The following is an 18,732-nucleotide window of genomic DNA, read 5'->3' on the forward strand; positions in this document are numbered from 1 at the left end:
GGATAGTTAGAACATTTTCTCTCTCTTTTTATCAGAACTCTGACTTTCCAACCTTTCTATTCTGAACCTGCCTAAGGTTAGAGGCTGTAATTTTTTGAGATTTTTATTTTTCCATTTTAGAGAAAATAATTGAGTTTTCTGACTTCAGAGTCTTTTTCCAGGTTACCAGGATGCAGCTAGGAAAGTAAACAAAGGAGCTTGTTATATCACCAAGAAATTAAAAAGCTCTTCTCCATGATTATGTTGCTATGACTTAAAAGAAATATGTGTAACTGACCAAGAAGCATGTATTTATTAGACCACAAATGGAATCTCCATTTTTCCTTTTTCTAGTTAGACTCTGTAGGCTATGGTGAGGGTGTTTAAGATGCTCATTAATTAGACAAAATGATGCCTACCCATTCCTTATGCAGAGGTTACTGAGCTTTGTTTACCTCATGGTCACATGTCTCTTTGGTGCAGGTAGCACTGATTTTGATGGCATTCTGAATTCCATAGAGAAAGTATTAGCACACTTTTTCTGTAAAGGGTCAGATAATAAATACTTTAATCTTTACAGCCATATGGTGTCTGTGGGAGCTCAGCAACTCTGCAGTTGTAGCATGAAAGCTGCCACAGAGAATGTGTAAACTGATGAATGAGGCTGTGTTTCAATAAAACTTTATTTATAAACACATTTAATGGGCCAGGTTTGGCTTGTGGGCCATAGTAGCATAAAACAGATTTGAGGGTTGGCTGAAATCTTATACCAGCTTCCTCCATCTCCTTTGGGCCCCACATCAAAAATTATAACCTGATAGATTACAGAAAAAGGAAACTACTTTATTATTCTATCAAATCTAGACATAATAAGAAGCAGGCTCTCTCTTCGGGTACCTTTGAACTTGTTCTTCTTTCTGCCCTGAGTGCTCGTACCCAGAGAGCAGCATGACTTGTACCTTACCTCCCTCAAGTTCTTGCTCTAAAGTCTCCTTTGCACGAATCCCTGAACACCAAAGTTAATATTATCACTGCCCTTCCCTCACCACCCCATCACTCCCTTAATTATTTTTCTCATAGCTTATACACTTGATGATTTATTTGTTGCATATATGCTCCATGGGGACAGTCATCTATATTGGTTTTTGTTTACTGTGGTATCCTCAGCAACTAGAAGGTTGCCTAGCATGTGGTAGATAGTCTTAGTGTTTGTTGTTGAATGAATTATTATAAAAACCTAGTATTAGACATCGTTTTTTCTTTCAGTCTTTCTAAAACAGCTATTTTTTAATTTATAGGGATCTTGTAGTAAAAACTAAACTCCAGACACTGTATTGGTTGGAAATCTGCTGGTGCCGTTGATAGTGCTGGTGTACATTAACAGAGCAGTGAACTCTCAGTGCGTTTATTTAAATTCTGTTCCCCCCTATAGACATATAGGAAACCCTTTTGACTTTTTAACCTGCTGTTTTCTGTATGTGAGTACATGTGTTGTCAAAACACAGTTTAAAAACAAATAGTGGGAATTCCCTGCTCTGTCCAGTATTTAGGACTCTGTGCTCTCACTGCTGTGGGCCCGGGTTCAATCCCTGGTCAGGAAACTAAGATCCCACAGGATACGCCAAAAAAAAAAAAAAAAAAAAATAGCCATACTTGGTTATCCTTCTCCAAATAGTGTTGGAAATTGTCCTCAGTCATGAGTGACATTAAACAAAGTAATCAAATTCATAATCTGGATTTATTTCATGTGATTGAGTGTCTGTTCGCTTTGAAATGGAAATGCCAGTTCTGAATCAATGCACAGTATGTGAAAACTGCCCAATATTTAGTAAGAAAATAATTGTATAACACCATGCAACTAGAGAAATATGGAAACATTTCCAGCTGAGCTTAAAGTATGAACATTTATTTAACTATTCGAATGATCTAATTATAATATAGCCTTATACTATTGGTTTAAAAAATTGTATGGAAAAAACTTGATAAAATGTTGAACTTGGGTTTGTTGTTAGTGTTTCAAACAGGTGAGGCAGATGAGAAACTTAATAAATGGTCTTGTGTTAAAAAAAACCTCACTGGGGGGCTTCCCTGGTGGCGCAGTGGTTGAGAGTCTGCCTGCCAGTGCAGGGGACACGGGTTCGAGCCCTGGTCTGGGAAGATCCCACATGCCGCGGAGCGGCTGGGCCCGTGAGCCGCAATTGCTGAGCCTGCGCGTCTGGAGCCTGTGCTCCGCAACAAGAGAGGCCGCGATAGTGAGAGGCCCGCGCACCGCGATGAAGAGTGGCCCCCGCTTGCCACAACCAGGGAAAGCCCTCACACAGAAATGAAGACCTAACACAGCCATAAATAAATAAATAAATTTTAAAAAATTTTAAAAAAAAAAAGAATAAGAGATTATTGAAAATGACTGGGCCAACTGGACAATCAAATAGAACCTTCAGGAACAAAAACTGAAATTAATAAAAAAAAGTAAAAAATTATTTAAAAAAAAAAAAAAAAAACCTCACTGGGTTTTGAAGATAAAAAAACAAGTCTCTTTCCTTCCCCTTTCCTATCTGCAACTAATAAGCTCAAGCTTTACAGCAAGTCTGAGTAGATGCAAATATGGAAGACTGGATAGAATTTATTCCAGAATTTCCTGAATATGCAACTCAGAGGAAGAATCCTGTGAGTTTCTGTAAATCAAAGAAAACGTGATTGAATGTGCCACACCCCTTCTAGAGAACCACATATTGAAATATCCAAGAATATCTGCAACTAGGAAATGCTTTTGACTTTTTAACCTGCTGTTTTCTAAAGATGTTTGTGTGTTTGGTATCATGCACTGAGCATAGTTATAAAAACTGCAATATATCTTGAGGAATTCATATTTTTACTTGACAAGATGTTTTAGAACTTTTTTTCTTACTCAGCTAAATTCCTCTTTTAAAAAATTAATGTTTTTAACCATAGAGACGCATCGTGTGGTAATGTGAGTCCCGGACAGCAGGAGCTGAACACGCAAGGTTAACTTAGAAATTTGTGTATATAATATGCTCAAGAATTTCTGGACGAATACAAGGATAAGCAGGATGTGTTCCTGGCCTTTTTTGTATCTTCCACTTTGGGCAGAAAAAAATACAAATAAAAATAAATTTGAAAGACAACGTATAATAATTGGTACAGAAAGGTCCACAGAGTACAGAATCATGAGGTTACAGAGGGGTTGAGAAAACATTTCTTCAGAGATCTTCTAAGGAGGAATAGCAGCTCGACTGACCTTTGGAAAATGGATACTGTTTCAACTGGCGTTTTTAGATGAAATACTTTTCAGGCTAGAGGGAGTGAAAAGGCACTGATGTCGGTGATATCTGGATGTCCTGAAGTCTATGAGATAAATAGAGGGGTTAGTTGAGGTTATTTTATGGAAGACGCAAGTGAGGCTCTAGGACCAGGAGGGAGAAACTGCCAGAGAATTACATGTCCAGGTTGAACACAGAACTAGGGAAAATGAAAAAGCCAGTGATCAACTACCAAAAAGGGGGTCAAATTCACAAACAGTGATTGAGAGATCACTTAGAAGCCACCCATGACTTGGAGGGAGATCAGGACTTATACTATTGGTAACTTTGTCAGTGGCTGACTTTCCAGTCTGTGCCCAGAATCTCCAAGGCCGCTTTAGTGGGGCAGTTTCCCACCTGCTCCCTAAGTGTGTGAGGGCCTCAAGCCTCCTGGGAGAGCTGTCCTGCGGTCAGCCTTTCAGTGAAAAGCAGATGTAGTGGAAAGTTGACAAGTCTCTCTATCTGACCAGGGTGTTCTATATCAATCACCATGTTGAACTTGAAGTTGAATCTTAAATCTCTGATAAAAAGTATCTTTTTTATACTGGTGAACTAGTTGGCCTTTTCTCTCAAATCACACATAACTTGTGAAGACCATGCCAAGCAAATAAAAAGCTTCCATATTTTATTTGTAATTTGAGGAAAAAATTCTTAGTTTTAGTGTTTATTAAAATAACATGGCTAATTTCAGTCAGTCTAGCTGCAGAGAAGTGAATGAGGGTATTGGAATCAGACAGAAATTAGAATTGTCAAGCTATCGCTCATTTGCTGTGTGACTCAATGTCTCAGAACCGCTGTTTCCCACACATAAAAGTGTAAGGTCAAGGCTTCCTCTGTGGGATCAGTTGGAAAAGTAGGTAATATTGGGTCTGACTACAGAGCCCCTTAAGCAGGACTCAGTAAACCTCAGCTTGCTTTCTTTTCAGAAGAGCATCATTTCATTTCAGGTGACCTTTGATAATGTTACCAAAAGTAAGTTCTAGTCAGTTCTCACCTTGGCAATTATAAGGTAAAGAAATCATGTGTTCACATTAAACTTGCAAAATTAAGTTTTTTAGTGGTTATAAAAGCACATGGTTTAAAGCGTCTGAAAGTTCTGCATGGCTTATTAAGAAAAAATAGCTGGGGAGAGGGGAAGTTGGATAAAGACTGTCAAAAGGTCCAAACTTCCAGTTCATAAGATAAATAAGTACTTGTAATATATAACATGATAGATATAATGAACACTGCTGTATGTTCTATACGAAAGTTGTTAAGAGAGTAAAACCTGAGTTCCCATCACAAGGAGATGTTTTTTTATATTTAATGTCGCATCTGTATGAGATGATGGATGATCACGAAACTTACTGTGATAATCATTTCATGATGTATGTAAGTCAGATCATTATGCTGTGCACCTTAAACTTATATGGTGCTGTATGTCATTTATATCTCAATAAAACTGGAGGAAAAAAAGCAGTTTTCCTCTTCTCCCACTTTATCACAAGAGGCAGCCACTTTCTGCTTTCTTTAGTAGTTTCTTTTGGTACTTACTTTGTTTATCTTTTTCTTTTTTAATACATCTTTATTGGAGTATAATGGCTTCACAATGCTGTGTTAGTTTATGTTGTACACCAAAGTGAATCAGCCATATGCATACACATCCCCATATCCCCTCCCTCTTGAGCCTCCTTCCCACCCCTCCAGGTCATCACAAAGCGCCAAGCTGGTCTCCCTGCCCTATGCTGCTCCTTCCAACCAGCCAACTATTTTACATTTGGTAGTGTATATATGTCGATGCTACTTTCACTTCGCCCCAGCTTCCCCCTCCCACCTGTGTCCTCAAATCCATTCTCTATGTCTACGTCTTTATTCCTGCCCTGCCACTAGGTTCATCAGTACCATTTTTTTTTTTTTTTTAGATTCCATATATATGCGTTAGCATACGGTATTTGTTTTTCTCTTTCTGACTTACTTCACTCTGTGTGACAGACTCTAGGTCCATCCACCTCACTACAAATAACTCAATTTTGTTTCTCTTTATGGCTGAGTAATATTCCATTGTATATATGTGCCACATCTTCTTTATCCATTCATCTGTTGATGGACACTTAGGTTGTTTCCATGTCCTGGCTATTGTAAATAGTGCTGCTATGAACATTGTGGTCCATGTCCCTTTTTGAATTATGGTTTTCTCAGGGTATATGCCCAGTAGTGGGATTGCTGGGTCGTATGGTAGTTCTATTTTTAGTTTTTTAAGGAACCTCCATACTGTCCTCCATAGTGGTTGTATCGATTTACATTCCCACCAACAGTGCAGGAGGGTTTGCTTTTCACCACACCCTTTCCAGCATTAGTTTCTAGATTTTTTGATAATGGCCATTCTGATTGGCGTGAGGTGATACCTCATTGTAGTTTTGATTTACATTTCTCTAATAATTAGTGATGTTGAGCATCTTTTCATGTGCCTCTTGGCCATCTGTATGTCTTCCTTGGTAAAATGTCTATTTAGGTCTTCTGCCCATTTTTTAATTGGGTTGTTTGTTTTTTTGATATTGAGCTTCATGAGCTGTTTGTATGTTTTGGAGATTAATCCTTTGTCTGTTGTTTCATTTGCAAATATTTTCTCCCATTCTGGGGGTTACTTTGTTTATCTTAATAATTTTTTCATACTGTTTCTTTCTGACTCTTCAGCGTTAGTAATTAGCTGTTGAGACACTACCGTGGAATAGAATGTTTATTCATTTTCACCCACTGTCCCCCCTGCATAGACACAGTTCCCATCTAATCATTCTTTTAAAGTAGCCATATAAAATGTCTACGTTATATCTGTATTTAGTTTTATACTCTTAATATCTATGTAAATGCTACTCATATTTGAGCTTTGCAACGTATTATTAATTTTTCTTTCATTTGCAACCTTTAGTTTTCCTTGGAGTTAATAATTATTGATTTTTTGTTGTTGTTAGTTTTTTATGTACTTAAAATTCATTTATCCACAAATTCTTCCTCAGGACTATGAACTTGTGAAGTAATCAAAATACATACACATATCAATTTCACCATCGTACAGCCCCCTAAGAAAGCTTATTTAGCTTGTATTTTCTAACCCACTTTTGTTTTTTGTTGTCCTATATTTAATGTAGAAAGCACTTTCTTTCTTTTGACTGTTCATCTTATAATGTACTGTTATTGTTCCATGGACATAATATATTCTCTTATCTTTCTATGGATATTAATAAGTGTTTTGAAGCTTTCTTTTCCTGTAGTGTCTGTTTCTTTCAATTTTTTGGAGGAGGGTTTCTTCCCCATCTTTTACCTTAGAGATGTTTTCCTCAAATGTTTTGTTAATCTTGGGCTTTTAATTTTTTTAATTAAAAAAAAAAATGTATTGCCAAAAAATGCTAACCATCATCTGAACCTTTGGCAAGTCATAACCTTTTTGCTAGTGGAGTGTCTTGCCTCAGTGTTGAAGGCTCCTCGCTGATCAGGGTGGTCGTTGCTGAATGCTGGGGCTGTTGTGGCTGTTTCTTAGAATAAGACAACAGTGAAGTTTGCCCTATCTATTGCCTCTTCCTTTCATGAATGATTCTCTGTTTGGGCTGTTCATTTAAAATGAGGTCCTACAAAGCTGATTGGATCAGGCCCTAATGGGTCTCTCTGTCTATTTCTTGTAAGATGATCTTGCTAGGCTTTCCTAATGTGTTTCCTTGGAGACTCCTCATGCCAGTATCTTTTAAATGAATCTCCCTATTGAGGGTGGTAAGAGTGGTTAACGGCTTTTTGGGAGCTCAGTGGGGAACGTGGACTTTGAGTATAAATATTTATGATATAGACGTGATTCTACTGTTTTTAGTGCTGTCCCCTACCTTTAGCCTTGTCTGAGTCTCCCAGTCCAGAGACCCCTGTTTGATCTTCTCCAGTGAATAAAACCCTATTATCTTGTTGAGGAAGAGGAGGGGCAGTTTTCCAGCTGAGAAGGGAGGGATTCTGGGATGGAGTGGTGAGGGGTGCAAGTTTATCTCTTTAATTGCCTTTCAACAACTCTTCTGTTCTCAGCACCCCCTCTCCTTCATAGTCACTTCCAGAGTTACTTGTGCCTGTATCTCCTGAGACCTTCTGAAATTTTGTGAGTAAATTGGTTTTCCTCTCAATTTGATCTCTTACAGGCTTAGCAATCAGTTCTGTGAAACCTCCTGAGTTAGTTCCTATCCCTCCTTAGGCTTTCCTGATTTCTTGATACTGATGCTATCATTTACTTTTCCAGTCAGTGTTGGCTTGTAGTTATTTATTTATTTATTTTTAATCCTTTGAGGTTTTAGGAGGAGTAGAGATAAATGCAAACTTTTCATTGGTCGTCTTAACTAGAAGCTGGTTTCATGTTGGATTTTTTGTTTTTTTAACAGAGTATGACTCCATAAAATAAAGAGGTCTGAGTCTTTTAATGTGGTTTTTCACATACCATGTCATATAAGCACAAAGCTCTTTGTGAATATTGTAAAAGTTGGAAGTCACACATTAAAATTTGTGCTTTATCATTGGCTTCTAAAACTCCTTTTAGCACTTGGGATTTTATCTTAAAATTTGTTTTTTCTCATTTAAAGCAGAAATGGAAGCTGGGATTTCAGAAAATTTTTGTTTTGTTTTTGTTTTTTGGCCCCAACTCATTTTGGTTCATATAATCTTGGAAACAGTCATTTTGGTTTACTTAAAAGTGAGGAAATACAGTCTAGAAAAAAGGGCTGATATTTTCTAGAAATATTATAATTCCTTGGATATGTGTCTATAAAATACTTCATAACTAATACTGCAGCATTTACTATTTTTTTAAATTTAATTTAATTTATTTTTTATACAGCAGGTTCTTATTATTTATTTTATACATATAATATACATATACATATAATATGCGTTGTTTTTCTCTTTCTGACTTACTTCACTCTGTGTGACAGTCTCTAGGTCCATCCACGTCTCTACAAATGACCCAATTTCATTCTTTTTTATGGCTGAGTAATACTCCATTGTATGTATTTACCACATCTTCTTTATCCATTTGTCTGTTGATGGACATTTAGGTTGCTTCCATGTCCTGGCTATTGTAAATAGTGCTGCAATGAACACTGGGGTGCATGTGTCTTTTTGAATTATGGTTTTCTCTAGGTATATGCCCAGTAGTGGGATTGCTGGGTCATATAATACTGCAGCATTTAAAAGCCTCATACTTAAGAGTAATGAGATAAAATAACTAAATAAAAAATGAGTAATTAGATAAACAAACAAAAATCTATACTTTTGGAAATTGTAGTAGTTCTAAAAAACATTGAGTCTAGTTAGTGTTAGAGCAGAAAATAAGATAAAATATGCATATAATTCTTCAGGATTATGTAAACAAGGCAGGTGAATCTGGAACAGCATGTCTATGATATCGTTTTTCTTAGATATTGTTTAGAATAATTGAGAAGTATTTTTTGATGATTAAAATACCATGATTAATAAAAGCCATAAATTTGACTTAGTTACTTTGAGGTTCATTTCGGTTATGTGATGTTTGAAGATGACAGTTTGGTAGCCTCTGCCACTTTAAATTAATATCATTGGTTAGCATGCTTATCCAATTTTGTAGTTTTTTTAAAGCTAAAAGATGTAATCTTTTTAAAAAAAAATCCCTTCTGGCACTTAGGATTGAAATTAAACAGGAGTGCCTTCATGTATATACTTCATAAATAAAGATGTAATTGTTTGTATATACACTGTTGTTAAAAAAGAATTTTTAAGACACAGTTTTTGAGACAACAAAAACTGACACCAGATGGCGAGGCTGCATTTATGATAGCAGTTGAAACTTTACACAACCTGCCCTACTAGAGCTCAAGGGAAGTGCTTATAGAAATCCATTCAATAACACCACACATGCCTTATGAATTATTCTAAGAAAAGCTTCTCAAAGAAATGTTTTCCTTTAGAACCCTAAAAACAAAATAGGATAAAACCTAGGTTAATATTTTTCACGTCTACTTTACCTTTTTTTCCCGAAGGAATTCTGAAGCACTTTGCAGAACTGAGCTCACATATTAAATGGGTAAAGGTCAAATGTTATTGCTACCTAAAGGGATATTGAGGGTGCTTTGCCATAAAATGTACCAGAGTCTGTTTTGTGTAGTTGTTAAGAGCATAGACTTTGGGACCAGACTGCCTGGATTTGACTCACAGAAATGATCTTTATCAGTTGTGTGACTTGGGCAAATTATTTAACCTGCCAGCTCCTCTGTGGCTTCATCTGTAAAATGGGAATAATAATATTACTTGCCTCATATGATTGTTTGGAGGATTGAATGAATTAATGTTTGTATATGGCTTGCAACAGTGCCTAGAACAAAGCACTATATAAGTGTTGTTTTTATTATCAAGATTATTGGGCCAAGTAAGTTCTTTATTGACAGGCTTTAAAATCTCTTCTCTGTATAATAATCCATTAGTCAGTTCTAATTTGTGTCATGTGATAGTAGGAACACAGACTAGAGTGACACTGTATTTTATACTTTGTCTTTTTTTTTAACATTTACTAAATAAATTGTTAATTGAAATTTAAGGGAAAGATAACTTATGTCAGAGAAAGCGTTTAAAGTACTTTAGAAACCTCTAATTGTGTGTAATAGATTAATTTTACAGAATTACACTGGATTTAGTTGCCTGGTATCAAGTAGATTTTTATAAATATATGAGAAAAATATCTAACTCTGGTACAGAAAAGATAATTCTTAAAAATTTACTATTCACCAATACTTTAATTTAAAATTTTATTGAAATTTAGAAACAGTGCTTCTTAAGCTTTCCCTTTTATATATCAATAGTTGAAATTTTGATTAATTTATTGAGTTTAACAATTTAAATTCAAGTTTCCATTTGCTAGAAAGAGGAATTGTGAGAAAGGATCTAAGTATAAGTTCTTATCTTTAATTAACCAATTATTAGAATTCAGTATTGAAGTTCACATGCAGAAAATAACTAACTGAATGTTGACACATTTAATGAGCAAAATAGATTAAACATGTTTATATAAATTTAGTTTTAGAAACATTTAATTTATTAATTTGAATTTTTAAATAGGGAGGTACAAAATGCATACATCTTAAAGAATACATTTAAAAAATATTTAACTATAAAATGTATTTTAAAATTACATGGACACTAATGATGAATTACAAAGCTTTTGTCATATAAAAATTCTGATCTTTGTACTTGAAGAAAGCAAAAAATGAAATTAATGGGGAAGTGGTTTTGTTAGTATTTGTTTTCTCTATACATAACATGAAAATTTGAGGAAGCATCTTGCAGTGAGAAATATATGTATTTGTTAGTTTATTCACTAGATATTCAGCATATTTTATATGCTAGAAACTGTGATAGTTGCTGGTTTTACATTGATTAAAAAAACAAATGGTTTCTGCACTCAAGGATCTCAATATCTAGTATGGGAGGTGGAGGACACAAAACAAATATATAATTGCAAATTCTGCTAAGTGTCATTAAGTAAAGAAATGGAGCAAGAGACCAAAGGAACCTGAAGGATCTATGTGTTACTCAATGGTGGCCACTTGGGGGAATGACTTTTGAGCCGAGATCTCAAGGATAAGGAGCCAGCCAGGTCAGGAGCAGGCAGGGAGCATTCCAATGAAGAAAATGGCATATGGGAAGGCCACGAGGCAAGAAAGCATCTAGACAGAGGGGGCAGTATGGCTGGAGGATAGTGTCCACAGAATAGTTACCCACAGATTTGATGGCCGACTGGATGAATGAATGGTAGCAGAAGTAATGTTTTAACGGCAGGATAGCAAAGTGGCTCTCTCCAACTACAGAACATTTGATTTTTCAGCTGCCACACTCTCATTCCATTTCAGACTGGGCTGGGATTTGTCTTATTTACCTGTCCTTCCATAGATTATTAAACAGATTTAACCTTTCAAAATATTCGGTTAAAATGGCTGAACTCATCTAAGAGTCACCTGGTAGCTGAGAAAATTAAAAAATAGTTGGGGAAATATCTTAGGAGTTGAGTCTCTCAGAGGCTGACGTTTTGGTTGGCTTTCTTCAGAAAGCCAAGCATCCAGTGTGTGGTTTCTAGTCAGTGCCTGAGAACTGTAGCTTGTCACATGGTAGCATCTCTGACTGATCTCTGAGCTGTCTGCCCTCCCTCCTCTCCTTCTCATTTTCCTGTGGACATGAATGTTAAGTTCCTGGATGATGCCTCAGACCTCAAACTGTCTATCCAGATGGTGATGGAATTCTAAGAAAACTTTGAGTCCAAGTGGCCGCAACTAAACCATCTTAAGTAAGACATGTTAAAGTAGGTTCTAGGGACTTCCCAGGTGATTCAGTGGTAAGAATCCGCCTGGCAATGCAGGGGACCACGGGTTCGAGCCCTGGTCCGGGAAGATCCCACATGCCGCGGAGCAACTAAGCCTGTGCGCCACAGCTACTGAGCCTGCGTGCCACAACTACTGAGCCTGCGAGCCGCAACTACTGAAGCCCACGCGCCTAGAGCCCTTGCTCTGCAACAAGAGAAGCCACCGCAATGAGAAGCCCGCGCACCACAACAAAGAGCAGCCCCCGCTCGCCACAACTAGAGAAAGCCCACAATGAAGACCAAACACAGCCAAAAAAAAAAAAAAAAAAAAAAAAAAGTAGGTTCTAAAACTTGTTTTCACTTCCAGCTTTGGCACATTTTGAAACTTCGAATCTAACTCTGAGGTTTCGGAAGTTTTCTCGCCTTCTGGCAGCCTTTCTTTTAAAATATTCTGGTTATTTGAGTGCTGGTCATTTGAGGTTTTATCTGTCTGTCATCTGGCTGTTTTTTGCTAAGGGGATATGTGCTTAATCATGTCACTCTTTCATTGAACAGATTCTTTTTTAGTGTCATATGTGTCTCTGTGTTAGTTGCTGATCATAGCGTAGAGAGTGAAACATGTTTGGTGTGGGAGACATCAAGCAACTAAACAAACATGTAATTAGAGATTGTGTTAAGTGCCATGAGGAAAAGGAGAGGGTGATTTGAGAGGACAGCTTTGTGACTTGCTTTGGATTGGCTCATCAGGGAAGGAGTGTCTGTATAGGTGGTTTAGGTGGAACTCTGAAAGGTAAGCAGTAGTTAGCAAAGGAATTAGAGGGGTAATGGAAGGTCCTAAGGCCGTTATCTCCCACAGATGTTGATTATTTTTATTCTAAAATGGACGATTATATGTACTACTGAGCTCTCGCTTACTGCTATTCACCATGTAAGGTGGGCCTAAAGCAAAATCTTGATTTATAGAATTACTGTTGAGATTGTGTGGGAAGATGTCTGCTCACCTGCCTTTAAGTGTGACAGACAGTATGAAATGAGTGCTAAGTGATTTTATTCAATGTATAATGATTGTGTGTTTGCTTAGTATTTCTTTACCTTGTAACTCTTAATGCTGGCAACTTGAAGAACCTTTGAGTCAGTGAAGGAAATGAAAACCGGCACTGTTGGATGTTGCAAGGTTAAGAGAACACATGACAGGCCAAGGGAAGTTAAAAAGAAGCAGAAGGATGAGGGAGTAAGATGGAAAGAGGGCTGGATCGTTAGTTGTAGTTATATAATTGTAAGGTCTTATGTTCTTATTACTTCATGATTAATTCAGTGCTTATATGTGAAAGTGTTGTCCATACCAATGAATTTTGAAACTTTTCTCAGTCTGATCAGGTTTGCTCTAATTTTATCTTAAGCAGAATAATGCGGCTAATGATCAATGTGGGCAGCTCGCTGTATTTCACTAGAGTAATAGGTGTGTGTGGCCCAGGAAAGAGCCCAGAAGACAAGTTCTCCACACTTTCTGAGGTGCTGTTTCTACCTTTAAGTCTTCTGAAAACCACAGAAAGCTATACCATTTCCTTATCTTAAACATGTTAGAAAACTGCAAAAGGAAGAGGTAGACGCGGTTATCTACCTATTTGTTTAGAGATGACTGGTTTTTTAAACAGGAAGTTAGTTTTCATATATTATCTGTGATAAAGGCTAAAATTATCTAGACTGTATCAGTTCACACTGAGAGTCGTATAGAGAATAAGACATTCACAACCTTTAGGATTGTCTGACTTCGGGAAAGGGGACTGAAACAAAAAACAAAAACAAGCCCAACTAGAAATGGGTCTTCACTTTTCCCTTATATAGTCAGAAAATCTTTTTCTCCTTTATGCCTAAATAGGGAACATATGATGACATTATTTTGCTTTGTTTCTCATGTCAGTAACCATTTTAAACTGCATTTGCCTTTCATATGATTCTTTTTCTCAAAATGTTAATGTTTCAATGAATTTTGGATGATTGCAAATGATTCTCCATATTTAGTCAGGGCCTTTTCAGCTTATTTGATCAGAATTAAATAATATATCTATGTAAATCCAATTGACAAAGCTTTGTTATTTTAGCAAAATATTATGCATGCCCAAAATCAAAAATTTTAAAAAATAAGATAAAATGTTATAAGCTTAATGAAGGATAAAAATTTATGTTAACTTCATTGAGGAATTATCTCCTTTAAGGGATATGGGTGCCATGATAGGGTTTCTAACCACATTTTGTTTTCCACTCAACCTTACCGATGTCGATAATGACACTGCAAGTTACATTTTCAAAAATGATGACACTGTTAGCAGTATCCTTTTTTAAAAACACCTAGGTCAACTGATTAGAAAGTGTCATTGTACGTATTTCCTTTCCTTTGTACCATTGCCAAAACTGTACGTTGTCATAGCCTACTGTTTTCTTCACTGCTTACTAGCAAATTGGAATGTACTCAACACAGTTCTATATTACAAATGTATTTAAAATCCAAGTGCATGGTTCTTAAATGTAAAATGACAATTTCATACGTTTTACAGAAAACGCATGTTTCAGAAGAGATGGGTGAAATTTGATGGCCTTAGCATTTCTTATTACAATAACGATAAGGTAAGTACGTTTTACAGTTTTCAAAGATTGTCCTATGCATGCTGAGTGTACTTCAATAAACTAAGCACGTGATTTGGTCTGTAAGAATAGGAGTTGGATTAAGAATATGAAAAGAATTTGCATAGGATAAAACACTTAACTCTTTCCATAGTTTAACTTTTCCCAGACATAAAAAATTGGGATTTTTTAAAACTTACGTATCTAACAATTATTTATGGATATCTCCTGCAAACTACAGGATTTGCTATAAGTGATATGCAGATACATAAGAAATTGCCTTTATCCTAGAGAGTGCTCAAAAATGTTTACAAAATGACGCCACAAGTAGAAAATGGCAAAGCAAGGAGAGGTTATTTTGTCCTCTGGAAGGGGTGTGGAAGAACCAAGGAACGCTTCTTGCATGAGATTTCTAATGGCCATGAATTTTGAAGAAAGAAGAATGTTTGTACGTAAAGAAACTAGAAAGAACAGGACTTGATAGCAGAGAGAACAATGAGATGCCCAGATTCTCTGATTGGAAAATAGAGTATGTTCGGGAGACTAGTGGGAGACGAAGCTGAGAAGGTTGTGTTTGGAGTTAGAGCACACCGAATATCTTGATGTGCAAGTGGCTACAATATATTCTTTAGGCAGTTGAGTCTTAACGGACATGATACTATTTTGATCATGTCCTTCACCTTAGGGATGAGAATGTTTTTATTCTTAGGAGATGTAGGCTGACATATTTAGGGGTGAAGTGTCATTATATACGCAAATGTCTTTCAGATGTTACCTATCTATATATACCCTCTATATGTGTATATTTATATATATGTGTGTGTATATATATATATGCACACATGCATAGCTAGGTAGAACAAAAAATAGCAATGTTAACAACTGTCCAATTGAGGTTATGAGTGTTCGTTGTACTAATCTTTCAACTTCTGTGTGTTTGAAAATTTCCTTAACTAAAAAGTTGCAACTAATAAATAGACCGTATTTTTTGTTAGTTAAAATCATATAATTTTACAATCTTAACTATATACATTCTTTTAATATATTGATTTAACACTTAACCACATCCTCTTATTTATAGTTTATAATCTAATATTATCTTCTCATTATTTAGCGATTTTTCACTGCCTAATATTGGTATTATTTGTGGCTCAAATAGAGATTTAGATTCCCTTTCATGTATTGATCAGTGCTACAAGGAAGAAGAGCGTATGCTTTTAGACAGAAAGTAATACACACTGCATGCTACAACACTAAGAATAATAGAAAGTTTAGAGAAGTATTAATTGCTTTCACTTTGCAGTGATCCCACTAAAGCATCAGATAGGTTTTAACACACCCCTTTGACATTTGCAAGATATGGGATGAACATTTTTAAAAGCTAGTTTTCTGCCTTAGCTATTGTTTTTAGTTTGCTTGTTCATTTGAATCTTGAGACAATTTCTGTAACCTAGGGTGGGTAAAATGTAGTCTCTGTATCTGATGCAATCTGACCCCTGGTTTTCTTTAGCACCTGTGCCCTTCTCTGGTTTGCTTGAAATGAGGAAGAAAACTATTCAGGAATGAGACAGGCTTCTGTGCCATCAGGCTCTGCTGGTGTTGATATCATTATCATTCAGGAGAGAGAATTTCTAGCGTCTCTGTCCAACCAGACTCACTCTGTTTGTCCTTTAAAAGCTCATCTCAACTGTAGTGAGGAGCTGAGCACCTATCCACACTGATGCAATAAAAACGATGCAGCCTTGGTTTTAAGTTGAGATAAAAAGTTTGTTAAGATGAATTATTACAAATTCTTTACCTTGACATTAAAATTAAAAAAAAAAAATCAAATTTTTGTTTCCTATGGCATTTCGTTCCTTTACTACTCAGATGAGTGGTTTCATGTTGGCAAATAAAACCAAAAACACTAGGATGGGTGTTTCCTAAAAGGAGACGTGGTTTCTGTTGTGACCCTTCTGGCAAAAGGGATGGATTGGTGGACTGGGAAGAGGGGATTTCAAGGCCAGTGAACAGAGAGCATAAGTGTGGCCATAGCTTCTGTCTCAGCTGGGTGTGCAGTTTTCGTGGTCCTGTGCACCAAGGAGTTCTGTCTTTCAGTGTTTAAATGTGCACTTGAGAAGCCTGTGGTTGGGCTTTCAGGAGGTAGTTTGCAGAGTTGCCTGTTCCCCTAGTTATCTTCTGCTTTCCTCAGTGCTGCTCAATCATGTCTCAGCAAGGCCATTTCGTTGTATTACTGAAAATGACATCATCCCAACAGCCTTGATTATCTCGTCACCTGCCAAGAGATCTCACTCACCCCCATTCTCACTCAGCTGTGAGCAGAATTGCCCTGTGGTCATTTCATTGTCTGAAAGTGGTAGATAAATGGCAAACTTGACCTAGATATCTGGGTATTATAGGCTCAAGGGATGCTTTAGAATTTCTTTCCTTAAGGAAAATTTCACACGCTGAAAAATGCAGTCATTTTGAGCCTAGTGTCATTTAGTTTAGTTTTTTTCTTTTCCTGTTTTGTCTTTATTGTGTGTTAGAATAGAAATGTAAAATCAACTCTACAGTGTTAAAAATTTTGAGATTTATCTTAGAATCTCAGAAAAGATTATAGATGAGCCATTAGAGAAACTACAACTTCCTGAGGTTAAAGTAGCAGAGTATTCCGCTTCTTAAGTACATTTTTATCACTTCTGGGGAATTTATTTTTCTATTACTCCTCCATAAGTACTAACGTTAAACAACATTATTATTGTAGGCATGTTGGTGAGTTGTTATGTTTTTAAGGAATTTTTTTTTTAATCTCTTTGAAGAGATCTAGAAGAAGGAAAAATCTCCTTTTTAAAATTCCTGTGTCTTTCTCTACAATGCTGCTTCATTTTTTTCTCTACTGAAAAATGGGTTAATGGTAACGTTTTATTCAACATATAGTTAATTATCTCACTAGAGATGTATTTTTGTAAGGTCCTCTAATTCTTAGGCAAACTACAGTTTGACAGTGGATCACCTGGGGGATAAAGAAAATAAATGTTTCTGGATATTCTGGATTTTTCACTATCTGGACTCAGCCACTACAAACTTACAGCCAGAGAGACTGTATCACTGTCCCCAAAGGTGCTGTGCCCCTTTGAATCTCTCAGGTTGCCTGACAATGGGGAGACATTCTCTCCTTCCTGTCAATTCCTAGAGCACTTCCTGGTCTGGTGTTGCCTAATATTGCCATTGTAACCCACTTGCATTTATTGGGTTTTCTTTGTTTAGCCAATCATGTCATGTGTTTCTTTGCAGTGACCTTTTTCAACAGTGTCTTGGTACAACTGTGGAGAACTTGTGTGTCTTTTCCTGTATTTTCACCTCCATGGTTTTGCTCTTCCCTCTGAATCTCATTAGCCATTACCATCCATGAAAATCCTGTGCAAACTTCAAGACCGATCCTGTTCTCCTCCTCCATGAATGTTTCCTTTATTCTCTCCAACTATGACATTTGAACAATAATATGCAGGAAAGGTGAGAGGGAAAACAAGCTGAAAGTAGGGAGGGAAATCAGGAGAGTGTGCAGTAAATCAGGCATTAATTTATCAGGGTGTAGGCTGTATAGGCCAGTGGAGGTGTTTAAAAAAATGAATTTCAAAAAATACTAAAAATGAGCTGTTGGAGTTTGTATAATTGTGCTTGATTGGACATAGGATTCATTCATTCAGAAAATATGCAATACTGATTATGTGAAAGGTAATGGAGAAAATAGATGTAAGATGCACAGTCAGTTTGGAAAGACTGTACTGATCAGATGATCCCACGGTAAATATAAAGAATTATCATTTAAATTAGAATTAGTAATTGCTATAGAGGAAAAGTACAGGTTACTGTTAATTTAGGGTTATCTGGCTGGGTGAGGATGAAGGGCCTGAGAGAAGAGACTGGTCAGAGGGCTTTCTTCAGAGCATATATTCATGCTGAAATAGGAAAGATGTAGAGGCAGTAGGTATGTGAAAATGGATATGAAAAATGTTTCCTTGCAGAACAGAGTATGTAGAGTCATGGGACTGAGCAGAACCACAATGTATTCATGGAACTTCAAGAAAGCTAATGTGACTAGAAAGAATCAGGAAGTGGTAGGGAGCAAGTTGACCATGTAGATGTCGGAAGAGTCCCAGGTTATGTGGGTACAAAAGAGAAGCACAAGTCAAAGGCTACTCTATTGAAGACTGATTGACCAGAAGAGTGATATTTTTATGGACAGATATAGAGGGAGGGTATGTTTCCAGGAGGTAATTCAGTTTTAAAGTTTGAGGTGGTTATGGGACAGTTATATGTCCCATTGATGATTCAAAATATGGGAGTGGAGTTGACGGAAATGGACAAGGAAGGAAGGAAGGGACAGATTTTAGAATTCTCCACATAAAGTTGGTAGTTGAAATAGTAAGATGGGATTTTTTTTTTTTCCTTAGGGACAGAAGATAAAACCAAACAAATGGAAAATAAGGGGGAGAAAAAGTTACT

At 36.5% G+C, this 18,732-nt stretch overlaps 1 protein-coding gene across 3 annotated transcripts in view; it reads left to right on the forward strand.

The window, feature by feature from the left end:
• The window catches only part of ARAP2 (ArfGAP with RhoGAP domain, ankyrin repeat and PH domain 2), a 216,130-nt gene that overhangs the window by 38,537 nt on the left and 158,861 nt on the right, over positions 1 to 18,732 (forward strand). For 2 of the 3 annotated variants that reach the window (XM_059923215.1, XM_059923216.1), the window contains exon 7: positions 14,178 to 14,247. In XM_059923215.1, the coding sequence (XP_059779198.1) occupies positions 14,178 to 14,247 (70 nt within the window). Of the gene's footprint in view, positions 1 to 7,347; positions 7,408 to 14,177; positions 14,248 to 18,732 lie in introns of those variants that run through there. The other variant, XM_059923218.1, reaches the window with a different exon arrangement.

The sequence above is a fragment of the Balaenoptera ricei genome, chromosome 5 (genome assembly GCF_028023285.1).
Source record: "Balaenoptera ricei isolate mBalRic1 chromosome 5, mBalRic1.hap2, whole genome shotgun sequence".
Taxonomy (NCBI): domain Eukaryota; kingdom Metazoa; phylum Chordata; class Mammalia; order Artiodactyla; family Balaenopteridae; genus Balaenoptera; species Balaenoptera ricei.